This window comes from Anopheles funestus, chromosome X, assembly GCF_943734845.2.
Source record: "Anopheles funestus chromosome X, idAnoFuneDA-416_04, whole genome shotgun sequence".
In the NCBI taxonomy this organism is placed as follows: Eukaryota; Metazoa; Arthropoda; class Insecta; order Diptera; family Culicidae; genus Anopheles; species Anopheles funestus.
The window spans coordinates 15,549,955-15,572,870 of NC_064597.1; the positions used below are offsets into that span (position 1 = coordinate 15,549,955).

General features: G+C 44.5%; 4 protein-coding genes across 4 annotated transcripts; 2 read left to right on the forward strand and 2 right to left on the reverse strand.

Moving 5' to 3' along the window:
* Position 1: 1 nt before the first annotated feature.
* Positions 2-2,371, reverse strand: LOC125762366 (uncharacterized). The gene has a single exon (XM_049424367.1). The coding sequence runs from the start codon at positions 2,369-2,371 to the stop codon at positions 437-439; it is 1,935 nt and encodes a 644-aa protein (XP_049280324.1). The 3' UTR covers positions 2-436.
* LOC125762372 (uncharacterized) lies at positions 2,074-12,478 on the forward strand. Its single transcript, XM_049424380.1, has 4 exons — positions 2,074-4,567; positions 5,471-6,350; positions 6,436-7,341; positions 10,478-12,478. The coding sequence occupies exons 1-4, from the start codon at positions 2,454-2,456 to the stop codon at positions 12,476-12,478; spliced, it is 5,901 nt and encodes a 1,966-aa protein (XP_049280337.1). The 5' UTR covers positions 2,074-2,453.
* Positions 4,582-6,582, forward strand: LOC125771290 (uncharacterized). The gene has a single exon (XM_049441790.1). It carries the CDS (start codon positions 5,445-5,447, stop codon positions 6,492-6,494), a length of 1,050 nt encoding a protein of 349 aa, XP_049297747.1. The 5' UTR covers positions 4,582-5,444; the 3' UTR covers positions 6,495-6,582.
* A 965-nt stretch (positions 12,479-13,443) lies between the features above and the next one.
* LOC125771284 (death-associated protein kinase related-like) lies at positions 13,444-22,812 on the reverse strand. The gene is made up of 6 exons (XM_049441777.1): positions 22,394-22,812; positions 21,261-21,870; positions 18,782-18,994; positions 18,516-18,691; positions 18,093-18,411; positions 13,444-18,021 (listed from the first exon to the last, which is right to left on the reverse strand). Exons 2-6 carry the CDS (start codon positions 21,389-21,391, stop codon positions 16,632-16,634), a joined length of 2,229 nt encoding a protein of 742 aa, XP_049297734.1. The 5' UTR covers positions 21,392-21,870; positions 22,394-22,812; the 3' UTR covers positions 13,444-16,631.
* Between the last annotated feature and the right edge of the window lie 104 nt (positions 22,813-22,916).

Here is a 22,916-nt window from a genome sequence, read left to right on the forward strand (position 1 = left end):
ATTTATATAGGTAAGATTTGCTACGCAAAAAAAAGAAAGAAAACTCAAAACTCATGCTATTTAAATAACATACACAAAAGTGCTAACATTAAATGGATGGATGTTGGCAGAAGTAAATAATATACCTGAGGTGACAATTTTACTAGTACAGAGTACAATCGACATTCGATTAACGAATTGACGAAGCAAAATCAGTAAAAAATCATATTTTAAAGAAATTGTTGAGGTTTGTATATCTCGACAGGACCTTTCGGGGGAGCAACCCTGCAAACCGTGGACAATGACTGTACATGACGAATGAAAAAATGTTAAAAGTAAGTCCATTCGTTACTCTGATCATCTAATTGTACGTATTTATTGCCTCTGATGTCCATCTACGTCCTGGTACCCGTTCCTCTTTGGTTGCCGCTTCTAGTATATTCCCTTACAAAGATTTCTAATCCATACAAAATTCCAACACGCGTCGTAACATTGGTGAATGCAAGGATGCTCGCTCGAGTAGAAAAACCATCATCGCCAGTAGATGACTAGCGAGCCACAGTTGGTAAGCACCTTCGAGATGTTGCAGGGTAAGTTTGTGCGGTTCACCAGTATTTTGAGGCGCACGGCGATTCGCTTCAAAATCATAATCACCATAGTTACGCACCCAGTATTCCATCAGACCGCTCTCGATAATGTGCATTACTTCTCGGTCGAACAACTGCGTGAGGAACGATTTTTTCGGATAGTAGATCGTGACTGGAAAGAGTGTAATTGATTCGCGCGTCACCTGTATGAGTTCGGCGTTCCCGTGCAACCTGTTTAGCTTGTTGTTGTACGCGACCATGTCCTGTGGGCAGACGACGACCCGGTCATGGTAGCGGCTAGCCATACCGGCTACCTGCGCACCCAACGTATCCAGCCCGGCCGGTATGAAGCGTGTCCGTGGCTTAATGTCCGGCCGATCGACGAAGAATCGCATCGCAATGTTTACCATGTGATAATGAAGCGTAGACCGATGTATCTCGTCGAGCGTAGCGAGCGGTGGATAGGTAGCGCTACGCTGCAGATACAGGTAAAGCGAGCCCTGGTACACCGTGCGCAACACGAACGTGAACCAGAGCCAAAGCGCAAGCAACGAACGCGCAAAGTTACGTCTCGGTACCACAACGACCGCCCCACCGCATAGCAAGTAAAGTGCACCGAGCAGTGGCATGCGTACGGATGGGCCGTACACGAACCTCCGCCACGTACGGACACGCCGACCACAGCTGAGCACACCGACGACGGTTGCGACCGCACCTAACATCCCACCAAGTGCCGCCCAGATGTCAATCCGAAACGGGCGGAACAGCTTTTCGAACGCACTGTACGAGCGACCCTGCGGTACGGCAAACAGGATGCGGGACGTATAGTGGGCAAAGCCCGGTTTCAGATAGTATGAACGTGTTACATCCAACGCCATGCAGGCAATCACCAGATCGACCAGCTCGTCCTGTACCAGCTGCATCGTGCCGGTACTATTACCGGGCGATCCCATCAATCCCCACTGGACCTGATGCGGTGACTCGGTCACATTTACCCGAAACTGCAACCGGTGAGCGAGCAGACGTAACAGATCGCCCTCGAATCCACCAAGCTCCATATATCCGTCGACTTTACGCTCGAGAAAGGTGTACGGTTTCGCTTCGAACGAACCAACCTGCAGGGTGCAGTTATGCAGACTAGTTAGTCTTCGCCGAGGGTATAGGTTGTGGTGCTGCTTACGGACGATACCATCGGCGAAGATTACCATCACCAGCTTCACTACCGGATCGGCACAACGGTTCGGTGAGTACGGTTCGTAGGTATATACCCGCACTGTACCGTCTGCTGTCGGCAGCAGTACATTCACGTGCACTATGTGTCGCAGCCAGAGGAGTTTAAAAAGCCGACTCCACTCGATATTCTGCTGTGCGGTTGGCGAGGTCAGAACAAGCAGATAGCGCCCGGAGTAATCATTAACGGTGGTACTGAAGTTTCCAAGCAGTCGCTCGAATGCATCCACATCCTCCCCGAAAAGGATTGCGTGTGACCGCTGCACTATTGGGCCCGATCCATCTAGGTGATCACCAAGATTCCCGAACATCGCCGTACAGTGGCCACTGGTGAGCTGCAGTACCAAACCAACCACATCCCACTGTTCCCGTTGATGGACGGCATTGTTGGCTGCCAGATAGTACTGTACCGGTTGATAGGGGTGCCGAAAGTAGCGCATCAGTATGCTGGATATCACTTCCGGCAGCAGCATCATCAGTTGGTTCTTGTTGGAACAGTTACCCTCTAGTGGAACTTCGGTCGCGCACAGTACTAACATCGTTGTCAGCAGTGTCGTTACCAGTAGCAGTGCCATCGCTTTACAAACTGAAGGTTAGCACCGGACCTTTACATTTTGCATAACAATCTGCTCCATCAGTGGACGATATTTTTACGACATGGAATATTTTCATTCCATCAGCAACTCATTAGCCATTGTCCGCTATTGTTCAACCGAATTACACAATCGTAAGGATCCCTCTTCCCGTGTAATGAGCTACTGCATCCATGCTGTTCGCGCTCTTATAAAGGCTGCGGTAAGCTGCAATGGTGCTGCATATTGTTCGGCAATGGTGTCCCGATACGCACACTTTATTGTCGCTCTAGTAGTTGGAACGCTTGCACCGTGCTGGTGTTTCTACGGACTTCCTTTACCGCTCGTATCCACGCACACCAATATGGCCGACATTGTGGGTATTATTCTTCACACCCACTTTCGGACTCCGTTTGCCACTACATTCCTAACCGTACGAAGTGCAACCCAGGAGGGACAGTGGCGGTTGCAGGATCTTCTGGAACGGTTACTGGTGCAGCACGGACGAGGCCAGCTAGTGGTGCAGCTAGAAGGTATCGAAACACGTGACCATCGGCAACCACCCTGGTCGCGTATCGTGCTGCTGGCGGAGAGTTATGATGCGCTGCGCACCATCTTCCCGGAGCTGACGTTGGATCGGTTCGACTTTTCCGGTTGCTATCTGATCGTGCTGGAGGATGCACTGGTAACGCTCGGCACCGTCAATCATATCTTTCACGAACTATGGATGCGGCAAATCGTAAACGTGGTAGTTGCACTGCGACCCAGCGAAGACCAAACCGGACCGGTTCAACTCTGGACGTACTATCCTTATTCGCCCGGACTGTGTCGCATTCCGAAGCCGTACCTACTGTTCACCTGGCCGAACGATACCATCCTGTACGGTGTGGACTTCTATCCGCCGAAAAACATCCAGTTCCACGGATGCCCATTGCGTGTCGGTAGCTTCGAAACGCGCCCATTTACGGTCCTTTCGGTGGGTCTTGGGACCGGTTTCAGATCCGATGGTCCTGCCCTGTCCGGGTTCGAGGGTGATCTGTTGCGTAGCCTGGCCGCGCGGTTAAACTTTGGTGTGAATGTGCGTGTACCACCGCGCGCCCAACAGTGGGGTGAAGCAGCGTTCGAGAACAGTACCGGTATTATGCGCATGATCTACACCGAGGAGGTAGATTTTGGAATTTCCTGTCTCGGGGTGTCGTACGAGCGAAGCGCCATGCTGAAGGCGGGAAAGATACACTTTACCACCGAGCTGGTGGTCGTGGTACCGTCCGGTAGACCTTATACCGCGTTCGAAAAATTGTTTCAACCCTTCCAATTCACTATCTGGCTGGCAGTCGGGATCTGTGGCGGTATCGGTTTCGCTGTAATCGTTGCGCTCCGGTTACTGCCCAACGATGGTACACGTGCCATCGTGCGACGCTACATTACCGGCGAGCGACAACTCCATTCACCAATCCTGAACCTTGTGCGTGTACTGCTAGCTGCCCCGCTACCGTTTACACCGTACGGTACCTTTCCTCGCACACTCCTATCCCAGTGGATGCTTGTTTCGCTGCTGCTGAATGTACTTTACCAGGGATCACTCTTCCAGTATCTGCAGCGTGCCTCAATGCATTCGCCAATGAGGACGCTAGCCGAGATCGATCGTTCCGGCGCACTGTACCACATCAGCAAGTCGGCGCGCCGGTATTTTGAACAGTTTCCTCACAGGCTACCCCGACTACGGTACTTTCCCAACGTACCGGACAGCATTGCCGCCCATTTGCGGTGGATGGGTACGCATCCGGACGATCCAAATGTTGCCATGTGTACGCGGGATCACGTTGCCTACTATAATGCGCAGCACGGCCGGAGCAAGGGCGGACAGTTGCTGGTTGCGCGCGAAACGATGGGCCTGTATACGGTTACCATACTCTACCCGAAACGATCGATGCTTACCGATAGCTTCGACGAACACGTCGAGCGAATCGATTCGTCCGGTTTGCTCAAATACTGGTCCGGCCGTTATGGTGATTATCAATTTGTCGGCTCCAGTCGACCCATCCGTCGAACCGAACCGACACCGATCAATCTAGAGCAACTGGCTGGTGCACTACAACTGCTGCTCGGTATGCAACTTGCCTCAACCTTACTATTCTTCGCCGAGCTTGGTTGGGCAAGGCACACGCGCAAAAGGACGACTACCAAACCATTTAAATAGTACATTTATTGATGAGCAAGGACATGCTAGCATATGTTGTATGTTAAATAACAATCAAAACGAAATTTTATGCAATAAAGCTCATCAGACGATAATTTAAAGAATCCATCACCATTAGCCTAATTACACCATGTTTTTACACTTACCGGTCAAGACATCGTACTGCACGTGGAACATTTTTACACTAGCACATAATTAAAAATCCACAAAAAAAAACATAATTTTCTTACATCGCTAGGCTGAACACCGATTTGCCGCATTTCTAGAAAAGAAAAAAAATAAAATGTTATGTAATTAGTAACAAAATTTTTAGAAAACCGTTTCATATGAACGCAATAAAATGAGAAAAAGATAATTAATTTCAAAAAATAAAAACACACTCGACTGTTATATTTAAACATTAAAGTTAGTGTTTAGCAGGGACATTAAAATTATTTAATCTCAAAATTAGAAACGATGAAAACCACCCGCGATTTTACTATGTGGAAAAACATAAATTATCTGTGTGGTTAGCCTCGAAGTCTACTAACCTTGCTCGTTTAGTAGATCGGAAGATTATCAGGTGATAAAGGCGCATGCAACTAACATTCCTCATGAGCTAGCTTCGTTTTTCAGAGAATACTTCACAGACTCTATTCCTAGTCTGTTACTATGCTGCACACGCTCTATGGTACCGCTGGGCTCGATTGCATGGCTGCATTAATGATTAAATGATTATGAAGATTCATTTTCAAGCTCATCGCGTGTTAAAAGAGCTTGGACTGGTTCCTTCGGCGCAGCTATACCTCCGGCCCACATAAATACTCGTCGTACACGACATTAATTGCTCACATCCCAAATCTCTGACGACGGCAAACACGACAGTCAAACTGTGCAATGCGATTCCCACTGACGTGTACAAGTTTGCTGTTCCTGTCGGTGCTGCTTCTACCGGTGTTTCAATGTCCACCGGGGATATTGTCGCAAGCATCAACGAACAAGCTGCTAGTACGTGCTACAGCCGAAACTATTCAGCAGCACTATACAACGATCACCAGCAAGCAGCTGTACCTGCGCTGGGAGAACACATCGGAATTGATCGATGAGATACTGAAACGTATCGCCACTCAGCTGACGGTACTACTTGAATCAAACCCGCAACATTCCGCAGACGAGCCACCGAATCTCGAACCTCATCAACAGTTGCGTGTACTGAACCTGTTGGTAGTTGCCGATTACCAAGGCTTCAGACGGGTTGTGGATGGATTTAGCGATGAGCTGTACGATTTTTCAGGCTTCTACACGGTGGTAGTAGCTTCACCAAACGAGCAAAGTCTCGAAATTGCCGGTGCCATTCTTCGCACGCTTTGGTCCTTATATATCATTAATGCAATTGTGTTGATAGAACCCACGGATCAGGCCGCCATCAACGGGGTACGGCTCTACACGTACTTCCCGTACGGTGAGGGCTACTGTGAACGTTCCCTGCCCGTCGTATGGAACGTTTACGAACCAGAAGCCGGATTTATCCATCGCGATCGTACGCTATTTCCACGCAAGTTGCGCAACTTCTACAACTGCCCACTGGTGGTAGCGACATTCCCAGTGTATCCCTTCATTATCCCGACCCCAGGTAGTGGTGCTGATGGGGAAGATACCAGCAAAGAACTAGTGGGAATTGAAGGGTTGATGTTGCGTACCCTAATGCAACGTTTGAACTTTCGACTGCAAGTTATCATCGTTGATCCGCCCGAATGGGGAACAGCAGGTCCACGAAATGAATCAACAGGAGCTGCAGCTTATGTAAGCGTACATAACAGCTGTGAGAGGAGATATAAACTCCAACATGCTAATGTAAAAACTTCCGCATACATTCTTCATCTTGCAGATTCGACATCTTCGTGCGAACCTAACCATCGGGTACTGGGCGACTACTTTGCACCGTAACCGGTATATGGCGAATAGCTTCAGCTATTACACCTCCCAGCTGGTGCTAGCCGTTGCACCCGGCGAACCATATAGTTGGCTAGAGCTACTCTTTTGCCCTTTCGCTAGCCCTATCTGGTTGTTGCTGTTTGTCTCACTAACAATCGGACTGATGGTGATCGGTTTCCTGCGCCGATGGGGATCGACAGCGCTTCAACGTCTAGTGCTCGGACGCACACCCGCCAGTGCCTGGACGGGTATGTTGAATGTCCTGCTAGGGGCTGGCCTCGCTCGTGCACCCACACGCAATTTTGCCCGCACGCTGCTCTTCTGGTGGCTTGCTGGCACATTGGTACTGCGTAGCGCCTATACCGGTTCAATGTTTCGGTTTCTACAGGCGGGCCGCAATCATACGGTGCCGGAGAATGTACCGGAACTGATAGCAGCAGGATATAAGCTGTATATGTATCGTAACTACAGCTTCGTATTTGACGCGTACCCAACGGTTAAAGAACGCATGCGGCTAGTGACAGTGGCACAGTTTCGTGGAACAATCGTGCAACAGTTGCAAATTTCAGGCGCACCGCTGAGCGTACTGATGCCGCTCGAAACCGTCACCTTTATCAATCGGGATATTACCCGCGAAGGGCAGTTGCTGCGTATCAGTCGGAAACGTGTGTACGTGTCCAAGTTGGCCATCTACACGCAGCGATCATCACCACTGCTCGGTCCACTCAATAAGTTGCTGGAGATGTTCGTCTCTTCCGGATTGCTTACACGCTGGGCCGGCGAGTATCATCAGTTACAGTTTCTAGCTGACCCGTACCGCCAGTACCGTGGCCGACAGCAGCTTATGCTCACTGATATAGTGGGTCCTTTTATCATTCTGCTCGTCGGATTGGGCCTAAGTTCAGTTGCATTCTTTGCAGAGTTACTGCTTCATGCAACGAAAATAGAAGAATAAACACAAATGGTGTTCTAATCGTAGTGGAGAAGATAGTTGCATACGAATCTGTGGCATAAGATTTGTTCGGGATAAAGACGATATTATCATTACACACAAATAATCGCACTTGACACACAAAACATTAAAGCTAGATAAAATTCGACTTGATACAAACACGCATCAGGACTTTGCAGGCTACTATTGATGCTGTGCTGCACTGTGTAAAGAATAGTCGAAAATAAGTTATCGAAAATGATCTAAATATATACCAAGATGATAACAAAATAGAACCATACCCAGGTCACCTATGTATTATACACCTTTTTAAGTGTGCCCAATATACAGAAAATTAATCATTTCAAAGGATTTGAAACAAACAGACACCCAAAAAGGCGAAGGAAACAACATTAAAATTATAACATCACATAAGTAGGCTTATCTAATAAAGTGCTTAAATATAAGAGGCTCAGTTTCAACATGCTGGTTGGAAATAACCATCTCCCGCAAACTGCGCTTGATACTATTTCCTGTTGTTTCTTGATGGCTTGTAAAATTACATTCGAAACAGCGCAAACATTTATTATATAACTGTTCATGTTTTACGGCTACGTGATGAAAATAAGTCTAGTAAACCAGACAATTTCGGCATGACCTTAGAGGACGTTAAGCCAAGAAGAGAGACTGACTATGTTAAAATAAAGAGAGAGGAGTTAACATTCGCTTTGATAAAAGTAAATTACGGTTTAATCTGTTCCCATAAGAAACTCGCTTCATCTTCTCTCCGTCATGCTCGCTGGTCATGCCCGCTGGCATTTCTGCCTTACTAGATTTACTTCTACTACGTAGCCAGACAGTCAGTCCATGCCACGGGAGACGGTCCAGATGGGATTTCAGACCCGGTCCTGTCGTATGAAACCAGCGAAGCTTATTACATACACCAGTGCTGCCCAACCTTTTTAGTATCGCCGAACCACTTTTTGTTCGACTTAAGAATATCGCGGCCCACATGTGCCATGTTATGAACAGATTCGTAATGTATGTATACCGCTGTTAAGGCAATTTTTTACATAAAACATTAGCAAAAATTATAATTATCCTGATCTGATACATCGAGAAGCGTAAAATGATTCCGTCACGTAAAAACGCTTGAAATGGTAAACAAAAAGTGTTAAAATAATTGGTCCAACGACCGAAAATTTCTTCCCCGGACCACTTCTGCTTATGCCACGGACCGACAAGTGGTCCGCGGACCATAGGTTGGGAACCACTGACATACACCACCACACCGCGCCCGATTACCAACAGGGAGTGTAAATTAAAAAACAAACTGGATATTTTTTCCCTAACCTTTAGTTATTGAATCCTTAGGTAAAATTTGAAGAAATTAAGGATAATGAAGGAAAATGTATAATAATATTTATAATATTAAGCAAATGAATAACAACCATTGTTGACAGAAATGTTTATAGCTAGCATCACAATTATAATCTAAAATGTTGTTCATATATGTATGAAGCTGATATGTGTTAGTAGTATATAAAAAAAAATCATTGATTAATAATTTACAGACAACAACGTCAAAGCAACATTTTTAATAATATTTTATTCAAAATAGTTATGGTTTTATAGCAAATAATTCCCCTGTACCAGCAATACAAACACGAAAGGTTTGATGTTAACTGATAAAATAATTAATCGAAAAAATTATCGTCAACAATAAAGAACAATGTTTATATATTATCAAGCTTGAACAAAATGTTTCATAAAACGATTTTTTATATTTTGCGATTGTTAATACAAAAACAATACTTCAAGTTGTCCGTTCGCACTTTTGACTTCTTATTAACAGATGTTCACACGGTTTACGACTGCCAGTTTTATTGCTTTATAACCGAACCAGCAGACTATCTCGCTTTGCCATGTTTATGGGATTATGAGTTATATGGAGCGAGACAGATTTTGATTAATTCAGATGGAATAAAAAAGAGATCACAACCAAGGTTTATTGAATGCACATGTTTCATAATATGCAGTTTTGGTAGCTTTTATTTTCAGCTCGATTTTATAACGGACAATAAAGTTACACCCGATACGCGTAACACGATATGTTGCTGTTTTTATGAATGAAAATATTGCTAATCTTTGTTTTGTCAATGAAGAACACATACAACTAGCAGAGTTGTATGCAAGATATCAATGGGAACATACGCTACTACGAGCCCTCATTACTCCATAGACCTTGGCGTACGGAACCTAATTATATAATCAACCAGCTGCCAGCTGACAAATGTCAGATGGCACTTTATAGCATTGCAATTGTTTGAGGAACAACAAACTTACAAAAATGAATATTTCAAACAAATTACAATAACCAAACATAAAAAGACAATATGGAATGGTAGGTTACGAAAATAAGAATTTCACAGCATAAAATGGTATGCTGCTCAATGTTATGGCATACGGAATAATCAATGGTGAAATAAGAGTACTGCTTGATCAAAATGAAAAATAAAAGATAAAATAATTAACAATAAATGATAGACAATCAAATTGATTTTATGTTTCTTTCTTTGTATTAATAAACTGTGAAGCGATTTTAGTATGCTATTTTATGATTATCATTGAATTTATTTAACCATAGCTGCACAGACGTGTCGTTGCGTATGCGAATCGCTGTCACAGCACAATAACAGCAGCTGCGTATGCATTTGACAGCACCAATCTGGCTTTTAATATTGCGGAAGCATCGTGCAAGCTGTGGTCACGAAGGTTTTTAACGTTCTCGTTGGAAGGGAATTTAAAAATTAAAAGACTAACACTCATCCTTCTCTTGCAGTAATTACAATAGCACACAGGCGATGAATTTTACATGCGAAAGTATTCGCTGTGTCATCGGCACTGCCACCGATCAAGCGCACCCTCTGCTTACGTGTGCAAGATGAATTAATAACAGCATACTTGATGCAACGATTATTAAAGAGGAGCACGCTGTAAAAAATGATGTGCATCGTCGCCCAGGACACGGAAGCGTATCCAACGCGCTTCCAAATCCAGTTAGGATGGTTACATCTGCCCGATGAGAGTGCACCACAACATCAGGCTAGTGTTGTTGCTGTTGGTGATGTTGCCATGGTCAAACAGGTTTGGTGCGACCGATGGTCAGCAACAATCCATCGATTGGTGGGTTTCGTGCATCGGTGAGATAGTGCACCAAAATGCAGTTGCGATTAAGCATGAGCTGAACGTGTATACGCTCAGTAAAAGTGTGGCAGGATATCGGTTTCAGAGCGATCTTTTAGATCGATTGCTTCCATCGTTGATGGCGTACAGCAACAGCAACAATGCCACTGGTGAAGCTTCGTCATTCACCTTCAATCTGGCACCGTATGAGCAAACGGTTGATTACAATCAGCGCAATCTGGTCCTCATCCTAATGGACGATCTACGACAGCTTCACCGCCATTTACCGCTAGTAGTAGCGAAGAATGTGGAACAGCGTGGTTACTTTCTGCTGCTCATTATACCACGGAAGGATGCAGTTCAAGCAACGGGCAGCATCAGCAGTGCGCAACAGATTACAACCTTATTTCGACGGCTCTGGAAGGTACGCATACACAATGTGGTGCTAGCGATCGGTCATCTTGCGTCCCGTATCGATTTGCACGTGTACGATCCGTACGGACCGGGCTGCTGTGGTTGTAGCCGCCCGAAGCTGCTAGCCCAGTGCCACGAGGGAAAACTAACGAGCGGCTCAACTGCGCTGTACGATCGTTTCGAGCGCAATTTGTACGGCTGCCAGCTAAGAATAGCGTGCTTTGAGCGGGCGCCTTTTATGTACTTTGTAAAAGGGAAAGAAGAATCCTTCGATACGGCAACACCCACCCAACGGTTGGCCGGCATCGAAGGGAATCTGGTGGATCTGCTCGCAACGCATCTCAACTTCAGCGTAGCAATCGTACAACCCACAGACGGTCGCACGTGGGGTCGAATCTATCCAAATGGTACTTCAAATGGTGCCCTGGGGCTACTGCTGAAGGGTGCCGTGCATTTTACCGTCGGAGGCTATTTTCCCTACCCGAAGCTACTGTCCACTACGACCCAGTCCCACAACTACTACATGACCGATCTGGTGATGGCCGTGCCGGAAGCGCTGGCAACAATCAGCCCGCTCGAGCAGCTACTGAAACCATTCCAGCTCACGATCTGGCTGCTGCTGGTGTTAGAACTTTCGATCGGATTCGCAACATTACATCTCTGCTCCGTTACGCTTAGCTTCTGGCGTGCCTTTATCGGTGAATCATTGCCCGGTTCGGCTAAACCACGCCGTACGCTAGCCCGTTACGTACTGCTACTATGGATTATTCATTCTACGCTGCTGCGCGAATGCTACAAAGGATCGCTGGTAGGCTTTCTAACACAGGCGACACCGCTGAACGACATACACAGTCTCACGGCACTAATGCAAGCCGGCTATCAATTTGCCATGACAGAAACCATCTACCATAAGGTGTTCGACGATTCGCAACACCGCTTCGATGATGGACGCGTGCAGCTGATCAAATCGGCCGACAGTCTGCTGCTGCTCGAGCAGACGATCCGTACCGGTGATCGGTTAGCGTTTGCCTACACGCGCGAAGAGATCATTAAGTTTAACGAACGTAACCGATCGGATTTAAACTATCGCACCTCGGACGAGACGCTGCTCACGTTCCATTTTGCGATGTACTTTAAACGTTCCAGCCCCATCGCGGAGGCATTTGATTGGTACATCTGGCGCGTTCAAGCAACCGGATTCATTGTGCACTGGCGCAATCAAAATTTGGATATGCGCTACGAACGCCCAACGCTTGCCGTTAACGGGCAGGCAGAGGTACTGCAAGTGCGGCACTTACTCGGCAGCTACCTGTTACTTTTAGCCGGGCTGTTGCTAGCCACGATCGTGTTTACCCTCGAATTGCTTTGCAACCGATTAAAGCGCGCATCGTCTGCTAAACAACGGTACCCATACATTCACGAGCTCACCCAGTACCCTCGCACAAAGGCAACGCGGGCCACCTAACCGATTCTACCCGTTGTAATACATAGCATTTGTCCCTGCTACACAACAATTAGAAAATCGATTTTTACCATCTGCCCGGCAGAACACTCTCCCTAACGGCTAAACGACCGAATATCACGGACATTTAAATAAAAACCACCCAACATCGAACTGCGAACAGTCAGTTTGGCACGCACGCTCAACATGGAAACCGTACAGCTGTTTAAGGCGATGGGACAACGCGTAGCAACACTACCACCGGCACAGCAAATCGAAATCATCGAATCCGTCCGGCAGATGATCGACGCATCGCAGAAGCTAAACCACAGCGCTGCCCTCACGCATGCCGAATTCCAGCGACCAGCGCATTACAATCTGGCGAAAAGTGTATCACAGTCGGCCGCATCGTTAAGCACCACCACCACCCCAATGGCATCGCTTGTTTCCTCGCCCTCTTACATTCTGTGACAAAATTTCGTGCAAGAATTTCAGTTCCGCAAACGAGTTAGGAAATATCAACATACCAACACGGTTCCCACATAACATGATGGGACCACAACATAAATACGTGCAAAAATACCCGCTTTTCGTCAGATTTCGGTAACAGCTGTATTAATACACAATGCGAGTGGAACTTCAAATAAACAACACATTGCTGAAGTATTCGAAAACAAACATGTTGTCATCATAGTTAGTATAAGCTAAATAAAGATATAACTAAAAATTTAACTAACTAACTAAAACAAACATCTCCCCTTCGTTCGAAACTATACTATTGAAAGAAAACTTAACCTATTCAAAGAATGAAAAAATAAAATAATGTATAATAGAGTGAATAGAGTGAAGCACTAATAAGTTTAAAATGTTTAAATGCAAAACAAAGACTTCTATGTTTTATTTATGCTTTGTTTATGAATGTTAACAAAGCGAATTGGAATGACTATGCTTCTTTCATTTACTTACCGACCTAGCAAGGGTTTTAAATATTTGGGTGTTGTTAATATTTATTTACATCATGGAGAATAACTTAGGATATAGCTATAGCTTGCTTGCTTTCTCTCTTCTTCGCTCTTTCTTTCTCTCTCTCTCTCTCTCTCTCTCGGTCTTTCTTCTTCCCTTACTATCACTCGATCTGTCTTTCTCTCTGCCGATGCCGTGCCAGTGCTAGATAGTTCATCATAAAAATAAGATGCGTAGCGTTTTGTTGGCCATAAAATATGCCACACGATCATAACAAACACTAACGTGTTTCTACCACCCTCCAGCGGTACAGGGGATACACCCCAAGAGACCACAACACGAACACTCAAGTGGTTCGATGTCCCCCCTTTTCAACATTTATGTTTAAACTCAAGCTAGCACCGGCACAAAAACAGCACTCCTCATCATATAGCTATAACGATTTTTTTCTCTCTATGTTGCCTCTTTCGAAAAGAAAAAAAAATGTCTATTTTCCCTCAAATGTTCACTCTTTGGATCAATGTTACTTTTGTGCGTGAATACATCCTATCGAAACCGAAGGCGGTTCTCATCTATCTCTCTCTTTCCCTTTCTCTTCCTTTCTCGCTGTTGTTTAAATTATTATTTGATTGTTTCTTTTGGCAAAATGTGTCTTCCCTAAAAAGGTCCTTGTTTTTTTTTGTTCTTTTTCTGCGAACCTTTAAATAACGGCGATAAAATGCACTAACAAGGTTACACAATGGCAACGGTTTGGCTCATGTAACGGATCTAAAAAGGCAATCCTGGTACTAATTTCAATCATTTCCAAAGGCAAAGGGTTAAATGTAACGTACCAATAGTGCAAATAGTTGACCGTTAGACCCCTATACGCATCAAATGGAGTTGGTCATCGTACCCGTTCAACTATTTACACCCGGTAGAAATGCACTCAAACCACCCCTCTCTTTCACCCTTTAACATTCCCACATTCCCCTCCCTCCTTCTTCTTCCCAACCTTGCCCCTTTATCAACACGTGAACAATCAAAATATATCATAAATTAAAACCACATAATTCAGTTCATCGTACAAACAGATTAGAGCATTGCAATGAGTGATGAGTTGTTTTAAATGACAAAAAAAAAACAAAACTGTCAAAACGAAGGACACGCAGAACGACAGGTAGACGGGTCGTAAATTGCGACTCTCGCAGCTCTGATCTCTTTGTACGGGTAACGAAAGAATGCTGAAAAAATAAAAAACGAAATGGCCAACCATGGCAGTGAGATAAAATATTAATAAAGCAGTTTAACACACCTTCGATGCACTGTTAGTGCGCGACATTGTACAAGAAAATTTGGTTCAATAAGCCACGAAAAAAAAACAACGAAAACCAAGGAGGAAATAGTTCAACGAAGATCTATTGTACATAGTGAAACGATCATTCCGCAAGGACGGAAGAATTAGATCACGGAAATGCAGCGAAAAAAATCACCCCCTCAATACAGCACACTTTGGCTCACCCATCGCGCTTCATCACCTGGATTTTCAATCTAATGAATTCACTAAAAATCGATCGATAAATCGATCGCAACATGACAACAAGTAACTCTCGCTCTCACTCTTTCTTTTTAAACATATTTTTTGTTAAACGCACCAAGTTTTCTAAACAATGCAACTATATTATAAACAACGCTTTGCCTGCTAAACGAAGGCCTTTCCTGGTAAAAAAAAACGGAATGGACATAAGGGTTAAGGGTATTGAACAAGATACTTATTAAATGCAATCAAAACACTACTTTTTAAACACACTTTTTCATTTAAAAAAAAGGCGTCCACCAATTAGGAAAGCTAGAGCACCGAATACCACTTCTTCTTAGGTTGGTGTTTTGTGTGGTGTGTGGCCTCGGAAACTTTTTAATAATTGTCTCTATCTTTTTTCTCTTTTCTGTTAGGCACATCATGGCAAAACAATGATGTTTTGCTTGACTGTTGCGGAGCAAACTGTTATTTATCTATTAGTACACGCTCCTCCGATTTGTCGATCGATGAGTGTGTGTGTATGTCTTTTTTTTGTTGTTATAAATGTCTTTTTGTTTTATTAGCGTGTGCGCAATCAGAACTATCTACAACATAGGATTTGCACTCGCGCAAGTAACATTGCTATGGCTTTTTTTCCTGTACGGCCTAACTCTAACATGTCTTTCAAGTTTCGTATCGTGGATGTTGCTTAACTGTGCGCTAACGTATTCATTGTATGTGCTTTCCCGTTGGTCGCGCGATGTTTCAAACACGCGGCACACAACGTTTAATAACCGCGGAGCGTAGTACCTCTGTAAAGCTCCCTTTTTTCTATGCGTTTTCCCTTCGCATACGCAAATCGCACAACACTAAATGCGACGGTATTATTTGGGAGTTCCGGTTAAAACAAAAAAAAACAAGACGACTCAGTACTCGAACCCGCGATATGCATCGACAGATGTGATTGGGATGCGGTTCGATTTGTTTGATATGGCCATAGAGCAAAGGAAATTTGTACGCAATACTAAACCAGTAGAATAAAATGAAAGATTAAAAAGAGGAAACAAAAGAAAGATAGCACACAAAAATCATTCCGATTTTCAACCTTTCCCAGCAAACGTTGAATCAATTCGCATCAGAATCAATTCATTCCCTCCCCCCGCCAACCCCAGAAAGCGCTTCAAAAGCGTGACATTTTCCACGTGCAGTCCACGCAAAACACGATCTCACTCACACACTCCGTATTTTTTCTTCTAACGTAAATAGTCTAACATTTTGGCAGCGTTTAGCAAACACCGGTTTTTACTTAGTTGGTGTTAAGTACCGCGCGCGTGCGCAAGAGCACACCACCCGTTTCGCGCGCTACGGGAACGATTTTGGTAACAATTTGGCTCAACCAAATTGCCAGCAAAAACGCGCGCAACACACCCGAGTGGTGGATTCAAGCAGACACACGCGTTCGAAACCGCAGCGAAGAGTCGACTTAAGTGACGCTCAAAGCGTCTTCCAGTATTATCCGGGTTATATATGTATATAAATATTTACATACATAAGCATATATATAATAGATAGATAGATATAACTACATGTCCCAGCTGACCCACATCTACTTATACTTATCAGTGTAGTATACTTATCAGTGTTGTCCATCATTATACCTTCGGCAGCATACATTGACGACCACTGCATCTCCGGCCGATCGGCGTTAACCGATTCTCAGCAGGTAATGGCATCTTTGTCGCTTTGCTGCAGCGTCGTTTTGCTGTGACCGGTTGCTGCAAGATGTCGATCGTTTGCACCGCTTCCCGGTGCTTCGGTACACTGTAGTGTACAGAGTGTTGCTGCTGCTGCAACCACCGTCGTCCGGCAGCTGCTGCTAATCGTCGACGCAGCAGACGTAGGGAATGAGCAGGAGGTGGTGGTGGTGGTGGTGGTGTCGTTCGTACTGGACGAGATGGTGGCACCCGTTTCGACGGGAATAATTGCCACCGTATTGGTACCATTCGTGCTGCCCATCGTTGATACATTACAACCATTTTTCTCATTCACCTCATCCGTTTCGTTCCATTCGGATAGCGGTGGCGCTCGTATCGGGCAGCTTACATCGATGCCGTACTCATCGCATGGCTTCGCTAACATCATCTCGGTGCTACCATTACTGCAGCTACTACTACCACTACTAGCTGCTCGGTGCATCACAGGCGATTGAATGTGCATCTTTTGTACAAATTTTTTCACACAAGACGGTGAACCTTGGCGGGACGAGAACGTAGCTGGGTGGAGCGGTGTGTTGATGCTGCCACCCCCACTACCATTAGACAATGGTATAGCGCTAGTGCCGTTACTGCCATTGCCTGCTGTCACCACCATCGCAGCATTGTGGCTGTTCGGCAGCTGATGGCTATGGTTAAGCATATGGTGCGCTGCGAAATTATTATGATGCAAATGATGCTGCTGATGGCTGTGATTGTGATTATGGTTGTGGTGATGATGGTGATGATGATGATGGTGGGGATAGTGATGCCCATCGTTTAGCGGTTCCACCGGTAGCGTCTTTCGGCTAACCTTGGGCGTGGTGGGCGCATCGGGAAACAGTGACCGCGACACTAAGCCACCAACGACTATTACATTTTCCTTATTTTCTTCGGCAATCGTGGTGATATCACGCTGGCTACCCTGCATTAGCTTCACTTCCGCGGGTGAAGATATTTTTCTTCCACCACCTCCTCCTCCACCGCCCTCATCTACTCCACCACCTCCAGCTTCGCACCATTCTTCTTCGGTTGGCACACCGTACGGCGAGGCGATGGAGGTGACGGTTACACTATTAATGCTGCTGCTACCATCTACTACCGCCGTTAGCACTTTCTGCTTCGTATTTGTTTCTTGCAATCGTACCGGCTCAATGCCGTAGCCGTTACCGTTCTCTACCACAGCTTCGTCATTGCTGCCATTATCAATACCATTTTCATTCATCACAGCTCTGGTGTCGGTTTTATTGCTGTGTGCCGCCGAGGCACGGGCGGCCAGCATTTCCTCTCTCAAGCAAACCGTATCCTCTTTCAACCACCGATGCTCGAGACACTCGTCCACGGTTAGACGATCCCTGGGGGGAAAAAGGGAGGGATAGTTAGTAGAGGGTTTGTTTTTTTTTTGCGCTACGATTAATGTTCATACTTTGGCTTGATTCTTAGTGCGCTCTTGATGAAGTCGATCGCATCGCTCGATATTCCGCCGAACAAATCGTCCGGAAAGGTGAGCGAGCATTTGGTAACGTTCAGGAACGTTTCCTGCTTGCTGTCACCGCCGAACGGTGACAAACCGGTCAGCAGGACGTAGGCAACCACGCCGATTGACCAGATGTCCGTCTGCAAGGATATTGGATCGTAGTGCAGCACCTCCGGTGCTACGTAATCGGGCGTACCGACGATCTCGCAGATCTTATTCTTCTCCGCAATGAATCGAGCAATCCCAAAGTCGCACAGTTTCAAACCATCTAAAAACGTTAACCACCCGAATGGGAAACAGAGAGAGAGAGAGGAATAATGACAATGAGGAGACTGGGATGGATGGTTTTAGTTGTGTTTTAATCCCATTTACCGTCAACGGATTTCCCGGCCAGTAGAATGTTTTGCGGCTTTAGGTCCAGGTGGGCGATGGATTTACTGTGCATGTGTTGCAGGGCGCGCAATATTTCGCGCATACAAACGCGCGTCGTCTGCTCCGCCAGATGGCCTTGCTCGTCGATCAGTGTCTGCAGTTCACCACCGGTCGCGCTGGAAAGTAAGTAATAGGGGGGGTGGCGGAAGAGGTTCAACACACGGTTACCGAGGGACAAACGGAACCCTTGAGGCGTGTACACTTACAGCTCCAGTATGAGGGCGATCTCTGAGCGCGTCTCGTGAACGGCCTGTAACTTCACAACATGGTCGGAGTCCGCACATAGCATCAGCACCGCTATCTCGTGATTGATTTCGCTCAGGCAACATTGCCCTCGCCTGCGCCGACGTAGAAATTTGGCTGCATAGCTAATGCCGGATTGTTTTGATACGGCGCCTCGCACAATACCGTACATACCCCTGGGTGGTACAAATAAGTACATTGATTTAGCAGGGGGGGAAAAAATAAAACAGACAACCATAACTCGTTCCCACAGTGCAAATTGTTCACAATAATGAGATGTGCATGGTGTTAAGTAATACGTGTGTCTGTTGTTTTGTATTGTTTGCCACCGTGCGCCCATGTAGTTACTAGCTATTGTGTACTATAATACCATAATGTAATTTGTGCTGTTTTTAAACCGTTGTGCCGAATGTCTGTTCTTTTATGCGTGAACAAAATACCGGTTATAAAGGTTACCAAATGAGATTGGTTTTGGTTGCAGTACAATAATAAATATCTATCTAGACAGCTAATCAACTTCACACAATAAAATATTTATTTATTTACCATTACTATTTGCCAATGAATCAGTGTCCAGTTAAATAATTTCTTCAAATATAAAAAAAAACAAATGTACGAAACTATGGAATACCGTGTGTGCATGCTAATTAGATAACGATATAAAACAATGTAAATAATATGTCAATAGACATATAATATTAAAAATGAAATGTGATGTACGTCAGCATAATAAAACGAGCGACTCGGGCGTTTTGAATAAAAAACAAACAAAGACAGATCAATTAAATACGATGGTGTAAAATAGTTAAGTGATGTCACACTCAAAAACGGAAAAATATAACCTGAGAGTTTACAGTCATTGAACAATAAAGGTCAAATTGTATGGAAAATATGGTCTATAAATAATAAATACTTTGTCATATAAACGGACATTTTTTATTTAATGGCTGTATTCGGTGGAACGTAAACTCTTTTTAGTAATCTTTATACAAATTACATTAGTACTTCGCCTGGAACAGAACGAGAAAACAACAAGTGGAGTCGGATAAATTCCTTCTTTATAAAAAAAAACAACAATCGCGGTAAGTGGCAGTGAAGGCTCAGGGGAGGAAAAAAGCTTTGAATTAAAACAAACACAGTGCAAAATGTACATAAACGTGAATAAGAGTGACGATGACTAGGAGTAATAAACGAAATGTTTAAACATTGCATTGCGCGAAATATTACAGAAAACAAAACACAAAGCACAATTGAACGAACGCATGTACGATAGACCAACGCATAAAGCATTTCAAACATAATTTCAAATGATTCGGTGGATAAAAATGGATACCCTGAAGAAGTTAAAATAAAGAACAGTATAATAAAGTGTCACGAAATGGCGACATTTTGACTGATCAAAATGAAAATAATACAAACAGGAGAAAATCATATCAGAGCAACGATAAGACAAGGATAAGACAAACTAGGGAAATATATTCGTATTTTTAACTACAAAAATGATAATAAAATATAAATGAACCGTACAGTGTATAAACAGATGCAACATTGACAAATGAAATAAAAAAAAATAGACAGAACAAAAACAAATGTCAAACGCCAGGTTTAACCAGACGGTGGATAAGCCTCGAAGTACGCATTTAGAATGAAATAAATCAAACGTAGAAGAATACATTATCCCTCAACAAGAATGATGGAGAGTTGTGATAATTTTAATATGTTTTACATATAATTGTATGTTTCTCGATTAGTTTAGGTATATACGTTTGTAATGTGATTGTTACAGCTTCACAGTTTATTTAATGATTATTTTCTGATTGAATATATGCAAACGTGTATTAAGGAATGTGTGACGGAAAATCAATTTATATTAAATCAACATTTTAGAACATCAAAATATTACGGAACAAACCTAAACTACAAAAAAAAACTCCAAGCAAATACAAAACAGTGCATATGCGTATAATGATAACACGATTCATTTAAAAACCAACAAAAATGACTAATTACGCACACCACATACTTTCCTAAATCTCATTTTGTCATTTTAGATTTAAAATAAAACCAATAAACCCTTTGCATGAAGAACTTTACTCAACGAGGAAATAAGGCCGTGGCTCAAACTACCTCTACGAATAAAAAAAAAGTGTGTACAGACGAACATGGCTACGCGTATTCGTGTAAGCACACACTACGACCTTTAAAAAGATAATGTAAGAAAAGAGGTAAGACATGTTTATTGTGTCTTATCAAGGTTTAAATGATTAATCACAGCAAAATAAGGTTCCATGCAAGGGTCAGTTGGCTTTTTTTTTAATTTTTTGTTAGTTTCATAAAATTGTAATGTCGTTTAACCCATACGTTTATAGCGCCACACTTTTTTTCTTGAATAAGATAGATGAAGTTGAAATGGCGTGCGAATTGATTGGTGTTTGTACATACTTGGCAATCCAGGTGTCTGCAACCTGGTACACCTCGTTGATGTCCCTCGGCGTCTTCAGCTTCAGCAAGTGTTCCTCGCTGATGCTCAGACGCCCGACGCCAACGTGGGAGAAACCCTGCGGCAGTTGCATCGCGCTCCAAGTCTGGGACCAGGAAACGGACACACGTACACTGCACACAATGCTCCGCCGCACACGCAAACGCGAGCGCACTCACACACACACACACCCGAATACACACTCGCGCGCGTGCACGATACAGAACGTCGCAACACACTCACACGCAATTGTTTTTTTTTTATTTCCCTTCGTTTGGAGGTGCCCCCACACGCGCCTATTCGTCACGTTATTCACAACATACGCACACAAACGTTACTCAAGGGCACATACACCCACCGCGAACTTCGGCAATAGTTAAGAACAATTTCAACTGGCATCACACTACAGCTTCGACACACACGCGCGCACACACACGACACTCGCACTTTTTATTTCTTTTTTTCGATGGGAAGCTTCCGGTAGCTTTAACTCAGGGTTAACCAAACCATGCGTTGAAAGATGGCGGCGACAACGATGGCGACGAACTCTCTGCTTCCTTGTACGTATTATTTCTGGGGAAAAAAATAAAACAAAAAAATGCGACCAACGTTAGAAGGGTATTGCATGGAAACGCACCACACACTACTTACGTTATAAAATGGCCCGAAAGCAACGACGCAATAAGATTAAATAAGAAATTAAATCGTTCTTCGCTTTGTGCCAAATTCCAAATATTCAGCATTTTACAACGGACGCAATATGATACAGACCCACAAATTCTTGAAATTAAATCCACACACATCCATCATCAACTACGAACCGAAAACGAACAACACATTCGCACATACACACGCGCGCGCACGCACTCACACGGCACGGCACACAAAAGGCAACCTGGATTGCGAGAAAATGTCGTCCAACACGGCACAAGAGAATTGCACTACCAACCACAGGCATGGATTGAGCGCGCTCGTGTGTATGTGTGTGTGTGGATAAAGGTATTTTAGACGCGGTGCACACGGAATTTGCCGTAAAGAACAATAAAAGAAAAAAACCACAACATTCTTCACTTTATAAGACACTTGCGAAACTTACCACATAATGGCCGCCCGTTTGTGCTAATGGTGTGATGTTTCCACGGCTGCCCGCCCGGCGAGTGTTACGCGGCTGCGGACCACATACGCTCCTGCACAGTTCGAAAGCTGACGAAAGAATGACGTCTGTTCGATGGGCTCACACAGAACTTTACAGCCATACGCACGCACACCAACAAAAACTGCTCGAATTGTTGCTAGCTGCAATATGCCACCGCTCACACACACACTACCATACAAAGCCCTACGGCTGAACATGTCAAAACACGTTTACTCCATGGCGGTAAAATAAATTTGTACTAAATTTTTTTATTGCCGGCAACTTTTATTTTATCATTCGACATTCTCTACTTTCTTCACTGTATTCGGAGATAACCGGAATCCACGTAGCACACACACACACACGCTATTATGCCCTTCGTTTTTTCACATCCTGGTACTGTTTTTTTTTGTTTAACCGGCGTTCCAGAAATTTTCCGTCCGAGTCCAAACTGAATGCGCCGCCAATTTGGACGCCATCACTG